This window comes from Esox lucius, chromosome 17 (assembly GCF_011004845.1).
Source record: "Esox lucius isolate fEsoLuc1 chromosome 17, fEsoLuc1.pri, whole genome shotgun sequence".
NCBI lineage: Eukaryota > Metazoa > Chordata > Actinopteri > Esociformes > Esocidae > Esox > Esox lucius.
Window position 1 is genome coordinate 41,584,663 of NC_047585.1, and position 13,708 is coordinate 41,598,370.

The 13,708-nt window shown below is 43.1% G+C and overlaps 1 protein-coding gene across 3 annotated transcripts; it reads left to right on the plus strand.

Annotated features, from left to right (window-relative positions):
* The first annotated feature begins 861 nt into the window (after positions 1-861).
* Positions 862-10,890, plus strand: tfap2c (transcription factor AP-2 gamma (activating enhancer binding protein 2 gamma)). 3 transcript variants are annotated; one of them, XM_010904465.5, is made up of 8 exons: positions 862-1,201; positions 2,245-2,703; positions 2,899-2,950; positions 4,551-4,634; positions 5,461-5,683; positions 7,344-7,462; positions 8,794-8,935; positions 9,240-10,890. In XM_010904465.5, the coding sequence occupies exons 1-8, from the start codon at positions 1,154-1,156 to the stop codon at positions 9,532-9,534; spliced, it is 1,422 nt and encodes a 473-aa protein (XP_010902767.2). In that variant the 5' UTR covers positions 862-1,153; the 3' UTR covers positions 9,535-10,890. The 3 variants fall into 3 exon arrangements, with proteins under 3 accessions (XP_010902767.2, XP_010902768.2, XP_010902769.2); XM_010904466.5 differs by having other exon boundaries at positions 4,551-4,622; XM_010904467.5 differs by lacking the exon at positions 4,551-4,634.
* The last annotated feature ends 2,818 nt before the right edge of the window (positions 10,891-13,708 follow it).

Genomic DNA, 13,708 nt, shown 5'->3' on the forward strand with positions numbered 1-13,708 from the left:
GCTTTAAGCGAAACTGACTAATTAAGGATATTCATCCTTAGTTGGCTAGCGATGTGTGCAACACGTGGAGATCTCCGTCAGTGAAGCCAACACCTAATCTATTTGTTTTGATGCAGTCAATAAAATGTGAAAAAAGTGACTACCCTGACAGCCCTGCCATGTAAATGTTGCTGATTGCAATGGAATAACAGTGAATACATTTTTGCTGACTATTGTTTTGCAAATTTCCTTCAAACTATAGCATGAATATGCTATATATATATATACATATATATATAAATATATATATATGCACACATCGCTAGCCAACTAAGGATGAATATCCTTAATTAGTCAGTGTGTATATATACACACTATATATGTGTGTATATATATGTATATGGAGAGAAAGAAAGAGAGAGGGGGAGGGTATTTATATATAAATACTATTGAACGTTAAAACAATACAATACTTTCCACCTGGCCTAACAATAATACTACTATATAATACTAATTACATTATTAATAATAATAATAAGTTAGTATTTCTTGCTACTACAACAGCTAATAATAAAGTAACCATATTATTAATATGAATGTAATTAGTTTGTATAATCATATATCATCATATCTTATAATCATACATATACAATCATTGTTGTTCAGTGCAACCGTGGTGGTGGTGTATCATAGGCATTACTGGTTTATGTCAAGAGAGCAACTGCAGACGGACAGCAATAGGATTGGCTCGTTGTTCCAATAATAACCAATCAGCGAAGTTTTCTTCTGCCATATTCAACATGACATCACGACAAAAGGCACGCCCCTTCAAAATATTTTAGGCAAATATCGTACACATGCTTCCAAAAAGATTCAGTGGGGAGCAAAGGCTGAACATCTTCTCTTTGTCCGTCAGAGGGAGTGGAGTTTCTTGCTTTCAGCACTTCGCCCCATATTCACCGCAGAACTGCGTCGGGCTGTACAGGAACTGTTTTAACGTTCAGTTGAGTCCTGCTGATTGCCGCCCGAATCCCTGCCATTCGAATTGAAGAAGTTGATTCATGATTTCTAGGAAGTACAGTCCTACTTTATTTCCTACCTGGATTAACTCGTAGACAAGAGACAATTTACCTGCTCAACCATTTTTGGTGTAAGCGTTTGCCTGTCAGAAACAATGCTGTGGAAACTAGCAGATAACGTTAAGTACGAGGATGACTGCGAGGTGAGTTTCGATAACAGATAGAAAACCTACACGGCCTTACGTTTTAACTAGGCTGGGGTTTATGAAAAAACAATATTCGATAAAAAAAAAAATTGTCCTATGAAATCGGAAGCTTTTTGTTGACTGATAATGTGCCCGCGACTAAAGCTTGAAATAAATAGTTATTTTAATACAAATCTTTGTCGCAATTCAGTTTAAAGGATTTCAACTGAAGTGGACTTGAAAGAGCTTTAAGATATTTATTTATTTGCATTGCAAATGTTTCAAAATATTTAACACATTTAAAAGTATTTACCCCCACAGCGATTTGTTTAACTTGAGCATTGACGACTGACGCCACGTAGTTTAGATTTAAGTAAAGTAAAAACATCGATGTGATGTTTTGTAAAGTAAAATGTTCTTGGTCTGCTTGTGTTGGATGTTTGTTGGAGTGGAGAGACTTTTGTTACTGTAAATACGCCATGTTAATGTAAATAATGACAATTAAACAATTATTAATATTATTAGGCCCATTATTTGGCTGCCTATTTATTGGCCTCATGGCTAGTGCTCTAAAACAACATGCATCTGACTTCCTTTTGAAAGTTGGTCGTGGTCAAAACGAATTTCGGAGCAGTGCAGAATTAAAAAAAAATAATTTAAGAAAATGTCCATGATTAGCCTCCTTTGAGCATAGAAACAAAGTATTTTCATGCGTGGAATATGCATAGTTTTCTTAATAAATTCCACCATAAATGATGCACTGCAATAACATTTCAAATAGACTAAATTCACATTTCAAAGTGAATAAATTCGGCAACTAAATATTAGGCCAACCGCATACACGTGTAGCCTATACCATTTCAGCATATGCTTTTCTAAACTACCCGTAAGGTGAAAAATCCATCTCGTCGTCAGCCCTTGCTGTCAACACAGCTGTCTTTCCAATTCTGTCGACAACTGTTGATTCACAGTTGATATGCCTGCTTGACAAGGCCGTACTATTATAATGTACCTCAATATAATTAAAAACCTAAACAGATGTCTCTGTTTTTTGTCCACAGGAAAGGCACGACGGGAGTAGCAATGGCAACCCCCGACTTCCTCACCTCCCCGCCGTGAGCCAGCACCTTTACAGCCCGTCGCCGTCTATCTCACACTCGGCCAACTCAGATTTCCAACCCCCGTACTTCCCTCCTCCCTACCAACCTATATCATATCCCCAGTCCAGTGACCACTATTCGCACCTCGGGGACCCTTTCAACATCAACTCTATACACCAGTCGTCGTCTAACCAGCAGCAGTCATGGCCGGGGCGACAAGGTCAAGAGGGACTCGGACCTCATTCGCGAAGCGGACTCGCGGGACAGATTCTGGGTCTTGACGGCGGCTCGTCCGGCTTGAGGAGAGAAGGTTTTCGTCGACCGGAGCTGCTACCGCCCCACGCCCATAACATTGAGTCACCCGTCATTAGCGATAACATTGGACTGCACGAAATGGGTCATGGTCTGGATGATGGTCAAGTAAGTGATTAGATGGTGATTTTGTTGTCTAATTGAAGATGAATGAGTAAAACAAGTCAGGATAAAAAAAAAGAAACATGCAAATAGACGTTTGATTTCAAGATTTAAAATAAATGTCACGTTTCATAGCCTAATTAAATCAATTACTATATTATGTTAAATGTATCTTAATGCTTTTTTAAACTTATTTTTCAGCATGTCGATGATCACAGCATTATAATGGCCGACCAGACAGTCATCAAAAAAGGTGGGTTTGTTTTACTTTCCAAATATGTAGCCCTAGTTAACTGTACATTGACATATGTTGTCTCAATTTCATGACAATATTCCGATACCGGTCAGTTAGTTATGTATGCTCCGTGTCTCAGGGTTCAAGTTCAGTGTTCAGCCACATGTTGGCCTAACAGGAGAATACAGTTTAGTGTTATTTATATTTATTTTCCCATTCTATGTACATTAAGGTATATGAATAATTGGATTTGCAATTGACCATTGAAAATCAGAATGGCAAAGGCTGGCAGTTGTATGCCCACTTGTTGTATGTATATACTTTGATAATCCCCAGTCACGGTGATGCACAGCTTACCTAAATGTAACCTCTGCGTATTCTCACACTCAGGTAGTTTGAATAGAACACCAGGAAAAGAGAAGAAAAAAGCTACTTCACAAAATAGCAGGCTTTAGCTGACAAGATGTTACTGAGAAGACATTGTGCAATAGTTGAAATCCTGCATTGACTGGAAAATGTGTGTGTGTGTGTGTGGGGGGGGGGGGGGGATTGTCTTCAGAGGTCTACCTTGGTGCATCCAACTCCTTTTGAATTCCAGTTAAAAGCAAACCAATGGGTTGCTCTTCTTGAGACCTGCTGGCTGATTCTGCAAAAGCAGCTCGAGCTCCCAGGGTGTGGCGTCCCGGCTTGCATGTGAAGGACAATTCAGTAATTTGTTGGGACATGAAATAGTTTTGAAGGAGCAGGTTTCATAGAGCTATGTGCTGTATTATATTAGGCCTCCGTCAACAGTCCTTCCCTCAGAATGTCATTGTGTGTTTGCACTTCATTCCACACACCATCGTTACATAAATGCATATGTACATATTTAACGTATGGTAATGGTAGCAAATGTTTTCACGCTGTCATGAGATTTTATAGGGTTTTTCCAACCAGCATTTAGAGCATGTTCAGGAACTGTGAAGGTAGATTGCATAATTGTGAAGTGCAGGGTTACCAGTGATTGTCTTAATCAAAAAATTGGTAGAAAAGTTTAAAGAATACTGTGTGTTTTATTCACTCGCGCTTATCTGTGTAACACAAAACCACTTTCTCCTCAGGATACAGTGTTAGACTGATATTGTTAAAACGTAAATTATTTGTATTAAAGATTAACCTGTGTGCATGCTCAAGTAGCCTATTTATTTATACATAAGACAATTTGTACAAAATCCTATTAGGTTTTGATGGCCATTGATGCAGCTTGCATATTATATTAAATCCGGTAATAACCAGTAGCGTTGAAGCTAAATGTTCCTAATGCCTTGTTTTGCATGCACACCTTTCTCAGTGGCAGCCATTTCAGATTTTAAACGTATTCTGTTGGCATGCATACATACGAATCAACACTCAACCGACAAAAGAATATTTAACAAAACATATAGTATTAAATAGGTCAGAAAGTTGTACAGCGGAATTAAGGATAGCTTGTTGTCGTCACAGCGTTCGATGGCTCACCTCATCGGTCTGTGGGTTAGGCAAACGAAACGGTCTCAGCAGGACCTCACTCATAGCCACTTAACCTCTCCAGAGGAGCTCTAAGTTATAATGTTGTCCCCCTTTGTGATTCTTGTCTCAGTACTAGGACTACGAGGTGGCAGGAACCTTGATCGCTTACAGAGGACTTATTATGAGGGGGGCATTCTTGCGGGTGAGGACGAAGGTATATGTAGTGTAATTGTATGTCTGGGTTCAGCTTGTATGGTTTGACCTTAAACCTTTGACCTTAAAAAAACTAAAACTGTCTGCCGGCTTGTCACTCGGAGCCTTCATGTCACACTGCACTGTTTTTTTTAGATTATTTATTATTATTCTAGATTCTTTGTTTTAAACGCCTTGTTTTCTCAGCTGTGACTCAGTCAGAAGTGGCTTCCGTACATGCACTTTGAAAAAGGCATTCAAAATGTGGGCCCTTGTCCTGTACAGTGAGGCTTTAGATTTTGTCTTTCAATTTTAAAATAGCTACAGTGTTCGTTCAAGGCGAAGAATCATGGGGCAGTTGTGTGTGTTTGTGTGTGTAGGGGGTATTTCAGTGGCTGGTAATCAGGAACTTAAGTGTAAATTAGGGCACTTAGATGTCAGATCCCAGGTATTATTGTGGGAAAGAATGATGTATTTACAGTAGTTGTCTAGAGAATGGGTGCTTACAGGTCTTCACATTGACTCCTGTAAACGAGACGTTTGTTGTTCAGATGTCACACCTGGAAGTCACTTGGAACAAATAGCATGTTGGAATCAAAGCTGCAGTGTGCTAAGGTCACAACCATTCCCAACCTAGTATCCTCACTAAAAGTCTGCCCATCCTGAACAGGCCTACAATGTAGCCCAAGCTCTGTTGCATAATGCCCAAATATCCATCCCTGCCATGAAATTCCCATCTTCCACCCCAACTCGTTGTTCTTCACAGTTATACAAGCCATCACTCCCGAACCTCGTCCCTCTCAGCCAAACACCCCCTAATGTCTCCCCTCCCTCCGCTGCTTTCTCAGGCCCTGTGTCGCTTCCCAAAGGCAACTCCCTCGGCATGCCCTTCCAGAAGGAGTCCCTGCTCGGCATGGTGTCCAACCCCACTGAGGTGTTCTGCTCAGTGCCCGGACGCCTGTCTCTCCTCAGCTCCACCTCCAAGTACAAGGTGACCGTGGCGGAGGTTCAGCGACGCCTGTCCCCTCCTGAGTGCCTCAACGCGTCCCTGCTCGGTGGGGTCCTGCGCAGGTCAGTTTCCTCGCCGTAGCCCAGGCTCTAATAATGGCAGCCTGGCGCGTTGGCAGGTGGTGTTTTGTCGCTGGGGGCGACTGTGAAACAACCGACACAATTTTGTTTGTGAATGTCTGCTTCAGCCCAAATGACCAGGAGATGATGTCCAAACTGTACATAACATAGGTGTTTTCCAGAACATGCTAAGTGCGTTGGATTTTGCCGCTCTTTTCACCGAGCTGTTGGTGAACTAACTCCGGCTGCTATTGGATATTAAGTTAATGAAAGATTGGTATCAGTTGCACGACTGTCCTGAAGATAAGGCTTAAGAGGCATTTTATGGACCGACGCTAGTTCAGTAAATCAATATTGGCACTTTGCTGGACGTGTAAAAACGGGTCCTTTGAAAGCTTGGCTCTGACGCTGTTCCTTTACAGTAATTGCACCGCTGAAATTTATGACCACCATTTTGTACGTGCTAAGTTTGGCGGATTTACTTCTGGAAATGGAGGTTACGTCAGGGCAGTTAGCACCAGGATCGCATTTACAGTGCAAAGAGTCAGTGTGTGCGTATACAGTGCAAAGGGACAGTGTGTGCGTATACAGTGCAAAGGGACAGTGTGTGTGTATACAGTGCAAAGGGACAGTGTATGGGTATACAGTGCAAAGGGACAGTGTGTTCGTATACAGTGCAAATGGACAGTGTGTGTGTTTTGGGGAGGGGGTTGTTCTGTTTTAATTGCTGCTGAACGGTTGACCTTGTGGCCCATGTGTCAGTAGTCGGTTAAGAGACCCGGGGGGGGGGTTGCTCCTGAACAGTTCTCCCGACCGTTTTTGCTGGGAATGCAAGTTTTTTACTTCCCACGTGTCCCTGCCAGCGCCGCACACATTTAACAGTGCTCAAATTCACGCACACACACACACACATACATACATACATACATACATACATATATACACACACGCACGCACACACACACACACACACACACACACACACACATGCTCTGAGACACAGTTAAGTAGGTCATGAAGCTACGGGGGGGGGCTGTGGAGAGAGTCACACACGCCTCCCTGATGATTCTGTCTCCCTCACCCACCACTGAGGGAGCCAAGCCTACACTTCAGTCATGCAGAAAAATGAATCGGCTGCAGCATGTGGGGAATTTCAGTGTTTGTTTGTGTCTCTCTCTCTTTGTGTGTGTGCGCGTGTGTGTGTGTTCGTGTGACTGTGTGAAATATTCCCCGCTTACATTCTCTGGCCGGGAGTTGCATCGTTTGTGTCTGGGTATCTCTTTTTAGGTCACGTTGGGCGTTGGAAGGGTTGATTTATTTGTTTTAAGAATTCCTTGATGAGCACTCCTTCAGGGATGGGTGAGCCCTTCGCTGCTGGGGTCGTCCACAGTGGCGGGAGGTCTGTTGTCAGGGCCACAGTAGCCCTCACAAAGCCACTTAGTGCTGCTCAACTCTCCACTTCAGAAAAAAAAAACATTCCGTCACAAATTGCTGGACGTGTCTGCGTTCTCCAGTTAGAGGGCATCTGCCGTGGAACTGTGGACACGATTATTTGGTCTTAAGTGACCCAACTGTGCCTTGATTTATACTGACGTCATGCATGTTGCCCAGCAATGATGAAGATGATGATGTTAATTGTCTTCGTCCTCACGTTCCCCCACAGAGCAAAGTCTAAAAATGGCGGCCGGTCTTTGAGGGAAAAACTGGATAAGATTGGGCTCAACTTGCCCGCCGGGAGGAGAAAAGCTGCTAATGTGACTCTCCTGACTGCACTCGTAGAAGGTACGCCGTCCAGTTTCCTCTTTCATCTCCATTTGTGGTAAATGTGTCCCGTAATGGTCTAGAAAAAGAAACACTACAGAAATACAGTGCGTTAAACTGTTGTCCATCTTTAGTCCTCAAAAGGGCGAGTTCATCCAGAGATGAGCCAAATTAATTGATTGTTGCCCACACGGTACGGCCAAAAATCTGATCAGTGTTTTAAAACGCCTTGTTTTCTCAGCTGTGACTCAGTCAGAAGTGGCTTCCGTACATGCACTTTGAAAAAGGCCATCAAAATGTGGGTCCTGTCCTGTACAGTGAGGCTTTAGATTTAGTCTTTCAATTTTAAAATAGCTACAGGGTTCGTTCAAGGCGAAGAATCAGGGCAGCGTTGGTATGATCCACCCCTGAGTGTCTTGGTGAAATGTTTAAAGGGCAGCAGGTTGCCGGGTACAACCTGAGGGGCAAGATAACATCCCTGAACTATGCAAATGCACATCCCTGTCTGTTAAAGCTGTGAGGCTTTGTAACACCGCGCGGTGGCCCTGTAAACTTATCTACCTTACAAATCGGACACAAAGACATCCGCATGAAATCGCCACAGTGACATCTATTTTGTATTTTAGGCATTTCATATACTTTCCTTTCTCGTCTAAATTCATTCATTACCATTTTTTAGTGGCTTTTATGTCCCGCCCCCTTCTACGTTTGTCAATGAATGCCACCTTTGAAGCTGTCGTCAGTCATACCTAGGCTAGACGATGCCTCAGCTATGACACAGCTGTGCCTAACCGCTGGCAGCCGTGTGTGTCTGCATTCTCCCCCTCTAATCCCTAATCACTATAAATGGGCGGAGGGTTTTGCTGCACCGGAATGACTCAGGGCGAGTGTTATTTAGAGACCTTCAAAGTCTGAATTATGGCTTGTTATCACGTGTTCGACTTGCCAGGAGGGCCGACTGACCTTAAAGCCCAGTGTTTCTGAGCAGCTAAATTCCCGAGTGATGTGCGTGTCCATCAATAAGTGGCTCCGTTTGGTGCTACGGGCGGTGCCGGAGCCACATAAGCCCATTAAAGACCAAGCAGGAAGCCCCCCCCCCCCCCGAAAATGGGATATACGGTATTTATCTCAGTGGCTCGTCCTCACTCCAAGCAACGAGACTGAGCACAACTGATTATTCATGTTGCACCACTTCAATGTTCTGCTATCCACATACAGGCCTGTGGGCTCTGGATTTTGACATGGCCACATTTGCGTTTATGGCTCTCAGGCAAGAGTTTTGTTGCATTCGGGTTTTGTTTTGCGTTGTGACACTTGTGTGTGTTTTCTAAAACACGTCTTTGTCTTTACAGGCGAAGCTGTTCACTTGGCAAGGGACTTTGGCTATGTATGTGAGACGGAGTTTCCAGCGAAGGCCATCGCTGAATACCTGGGTCGACCACATGTGGAACGCAATGAGGTCAACTCCCGGAAGAACATGCTCCTTGCTGCCAAGTGAGTGTCTCTCTCTCTCTCTCACCTCCAAATTAAGGCAAATAATGTACATAAACGCCCTCTGGTTTTTTAATTTATGCAAAGTTTTTTGACTCGACTCATATATATATATACATAATTTTATTTCTTTTTTCTGGTACTGATTCACAAAACATGATGTCTTTACTATTTTTAAGACCTCTCAATTTAGAGTCCACATAAAAAAGTGTGAGGCGGTCTATGATTGTGTAGTCGTCCTCTAGACATCTGGTCCAATACTCCACGTCTGAAACGTATCAACATTCTGCCCTCTTTTTTCCACCAGACAAATCTGTAAGGAATTCACCGACCTGCTAACTCAGGACCGTTCGCCCCTGGGGAACGCCAGGCCGGCACCGATCTTGGACCAAGGCATCCAGGGCTGCTTGACCCACTTCAGTCTCATCACCCACGGCTTTGGGTCACCGGCCATCTGCGCGGCCATGACCTCCCTCCAGAACTACCTTAACGAAGCCCTCAAACAGGTGGACAAAATGTACCTGAGTTCCGGCAGCGATACGCAGGGCTCCTCTGACAACGGTAGCAAGTCCTCTGACAAAATGGAGAAGCACAGAAAATGAGGAAACACTCTCTCGTTGGACTGTACAGACCCCCCCCCCCCCCCCACACACACACAAACACACACACAAACACACACACACTCCCCTTCGGACTACTTCCACGTCGATATTTGGAAGCGAAAATGGTCGGTGTGATTCCGATTATAGATTTCTGTTGTAACTGCACAATTGAATTTACACATTTTCTCCATTATGGCCCAAACTCTATTACGATGTCTTTTTTTTTTTTCACACCACTGGCTGGTTTTAATGTGAGACCGACCAACTTTGGTGCCTGCTGTAATAGTAGGGGTATAAGATACAGCCAAAAGGCCTGAAAGGACTGGAAGGAAGGAAACAGAAAGCAGACTGTTGTTTCCCCAGAGGACATCATTTCAAGATGGGTTGCAGAGGCTGTGAATTCTTTTAACCTTTTTCATCCTCCTCTTCTGTCTGGAGGTAAATCCTCTGATTTCCTGTGTCTCTTGCACGGTGCTCAGTTCTCATTGGACTTACCAAAGGACAAATCTTTTTTTCAACAGGAGACAAAAAAAAAGTATTTTTTTTCCTCTTGTGTTGCTTGAATTTTCATAATGACTTCAATGGGGACAGTGTTATTGTGCTTTGTTCTTAGGAGGTTCTTTAGAAGATCTGGTAAAAAAAAAAAAAAAAGAGACCCTGGTTGTTTGATTGTCAGTGTTCCAGAGAAACCAGAAACCTTAAAGACGATTTGTAATAGCAGCCATTCTGCGTTTGATGAGGAATGGTTACTTGTGGGTTGTGACAAAGGCATGGCAATGGGCTCTTTGTTACTTTTAATCCAGTCTTTAAGTACTCCAATTGCCCATTGGCTCCTTCAGTATTTTTACACTGCAATGTAAAAGGAGTAAGTCCCTGACCTGATCAGATATCTTTTACCTCGCGTTAAAAAACACTCCCATGTTGATGTTAACTGTATCCAATCATAATCAGCCATTTTCATCTAAACTGTATTTCTTTCAGCCAGTTGTCTGGCAGGAGTGCATGCGTTACATTGTGCGAGTGCGTCTGTGTTACAGAATGTAAATATTCCTTTGGAAAAAGAGTGTTTTTAATTAGACATTGAACTGCAAACAGAGGATCTTTGTCTGTTACCTTTACCCTGAATGTAAATATTTTCTAATTTATGTTGTAATTTAACGGGATATGTAAATAACGGTATTATTCTGGTGTGTGGCTTAACTTTTTATGACGTGTTACACTTTTATAAGTGGGTTACTTTTTTATAATGTAGAGGTTAGGCAGTGGGTATGATATGCTTTTTGAACTGTCTGTCTGTGTAAAATTGTTTTAAAGTTATAGGAAAAAAGAATAAAAATTCCACCCTGTTTATAATGACTTTATTGATCTATTCTTATTTTGGAACCAGAACTATTCCATACAGTTTCAGGAATGCAGATAGGGATGTCAGGAGAGGAGTTTTGCTTTTTATAACCATCTGATGAGCTTCTTTCACTCTATCCATCTCACTTTCTCTCTCTCTCTCTCTCTGTGTCCTTCTCTTGCAACCACACCACACACACACACACACACACACACACACACACACACACACACACACACACACACACACACACACACACACACACACACACACACACACACACACACACACACACACACACACACACACACACACACACACACACACACACACACACACACACAACAGTAATATACAATGCAACAGTCCACTGCTGTGTTTCATAAATCATAGACAAGTCATGTGTGTGAAGTTTGTCCTATTAATAAATAGCAAAAGCTCCAGAGATAATGTGAACAGTGGGAAGCATTGTACGTAGCCACACGAATAAGCAATGCGACTTGGTGCATTCGGATGGCTCCAAAAAGAGGCCGCTCACTCAAGTGAGAGATGACAATTGGCGTTTGATCTTTTACGTTAAAGCGATAGTTCCTCCTAGATTCATATTTGGGTGAAAGTCTGCTTATCCCAGGCTGGGACAGAGGTGAATAATGGCTTGTTGTGGAAAAATGCCTCACAGGACCTTCAAAAATGACTCAAGGTAAGCAGAATTTTACCCAAATATGAATCTAGGTGGAACTATCCCTTCAAATACCTGATCCACAGCAGACCAGCCTGTCTCCCAGGCCGTCTGTTTCTCCGATTCCTGGCACAGGTGTTTGCCGGGTGGAAGCGCATTTCCACCTGACGCAACATAAAAAAATGAACAGATGTTTCGCAATCCGGAGAAGACCATTTGGATCAGCGAGGGAAAGAAAATATTGAATGAAAGTGCGATGGTTCTCGCTGTGTCGACTCTTGAGCAACACAGCTTAACCGTCATCTGCCCACCCAGCCCCACTGATTCACACGGCAACTCATTGTTTACATGGATCACAGTAACTCTCAACACAAATCCCTGCGCCCATGTGAAAGCAGGGTGTCTCAGGACATTAAACACTTGACTTGATTGCAGACGGACTTCAGAATATCTTTCGCAGGACGTACTGCGAAATATGTGTGCCTCATACTGTATCTGGGCTATATATGCAATTTTATATGCACCTGAAAGGTGTTTCCACCAGCATACTTTTAGCAGACCTTTCTCACCACCCTGCGTTGTTTGTTGTGTCAGGAAACAGTGCCTAGTCGGACAAACATAAGGTGCCTGACTCATGTTGTGCCTGCCAGCCCAACAAGCAGAAGCCTCTCCCTCAGAACCAGTTTGACCAGACTTTTCAGTCCCTGGCTGGGGCTTAGTGCTCTGCTACCAGTTATCTGTAACTGCCTTCAGTTACATTAATTTTATTTATTTTCTCCAGAGGGGATGAAAGCGGAGACAGGGAACTGCTTCTATTGTCTTTGATGACCGGTCTGGCACAGTTATGGCAACACTTTCTTGCCTCAAAGGCATTGACCAGAGGCCTTTTCGTACCTCTCTTGTTGTCATTAATGTTTGTCTACTCCCAGGCATTGCTCTTCCTTGTTATCTTCAGCCTACTGGGCTACTGTATTCATTAGGCAACAGAGCGCAGCTGATATCTTCGTTGTTTGCTCTTTTGTCAGAGAATTTGCTTGGAGTTTTTTTGGTTTTACGGCACTGATCTGGGTTTTGGGTTACCGGCAACATTCTGAGCCTTCTGAGCAAGATGACTGCGTCTGCTGACTAAATCGTTTTTTTTTTTTTTTTTCAGGGAACTTCTGAAATGTGTTTTTTTCCCCACTGTCATTTCCTCCCATTCATCACAACTAGATATTAATTTGCATTTTCCACTTTTATCTTAACAGTATGATTGAAGAACTTCCAGATTTTCTCTCAATATAATTATTTGTTTCCATTGTGTTTTGTAGATAGCTAGCAGTATAGAAACACATGTATTTATTGTATCTCTCCAACACTGCACCCACTCACACATTTTCAATTACAGGACGGAACAGCATGGTTAAAATGTTAGGCAAGTTTAGACCTGTTGCAGACCTGTACCTGAAGCTAATTTGTGCTTGTTCTCCAAAACATTGGTGACAAGCTAATAGTGTATAATAATCGTTTGATCTCATTTGAGGCTCAAAGCCAGTTGTCAACTCCTAATGCATTGCCCATTAACACGTGATGTATCTTTTTGATGAAAGGTCACGAGAAGTCACATGACTTTGTGATTTCAAATACGGAGGCCAGCTCATGACAACGACGGAGACCGGCTTTGAAGACGACAAGAGTCAGGTTTTACCCAAGTAGTGTGAGTCACATTCCTTTGTAATGATTACAACAAAAGACCTGAGCTAAAATGTAAATTAGTCAGTTTCATGAAACCTACATCAATGTCAGTTCCAGTCAAAATCGTAGGTGTACGGTAATTAACCTCCTAATTTGAATCTGATGTTAAAACCTCCAGCATTCGGTGGCCTCGGCAGCATTGCCAGGCTCCAGCCCTCCGTACTGGTCTGGTTTTAAAACCCTAATTCATGCCTTCAGTGTCTTGGGCTTCCATGACACTCTTCTCATGGATATCTCCTGCAGACCCACCCGACAGACTGGTCCTCCCCTCTCCTGGTCCCGACACAAACCATGCACTCCTCTAGACACCTTACGTGGACCCTCTTCTCCTCTTGCCCCCGGCGTGTCTCCTCACCTGGCCGCCCTGTCCCCACTCAACCCCCCCGCTAACGCGCTGAGCCCTCTCCTAGACCCAGTTC

What these genes read in the sequence shown, in the direction of transcription:
- tfap2c (XM_010904465.5), top strand. Translation starts at nt 1,154, where the DNA reads ATGCTGTGGAAACTAGCAGATAACGTTAAGTACGAGGATGACTGCGAG. An exon ending in ATGGTCTGGATGATGGTCAA is followed by an intron (nt 2,704 to 2,898) that starts GTAAGTGATTAG and finishes CTTATTTTTCAG; the next exon opens with CATGTCGATGATCACAGCAT. An exon ending in AACATGCTCCTTGCTGCCAA is followed by an intron (nt 8,936 to 9,239) that starts GTGAGTGTCTCT and finishes TTTTTCCACCAG; the next exon opens with ACAAATCTGTAAGGAATTCA.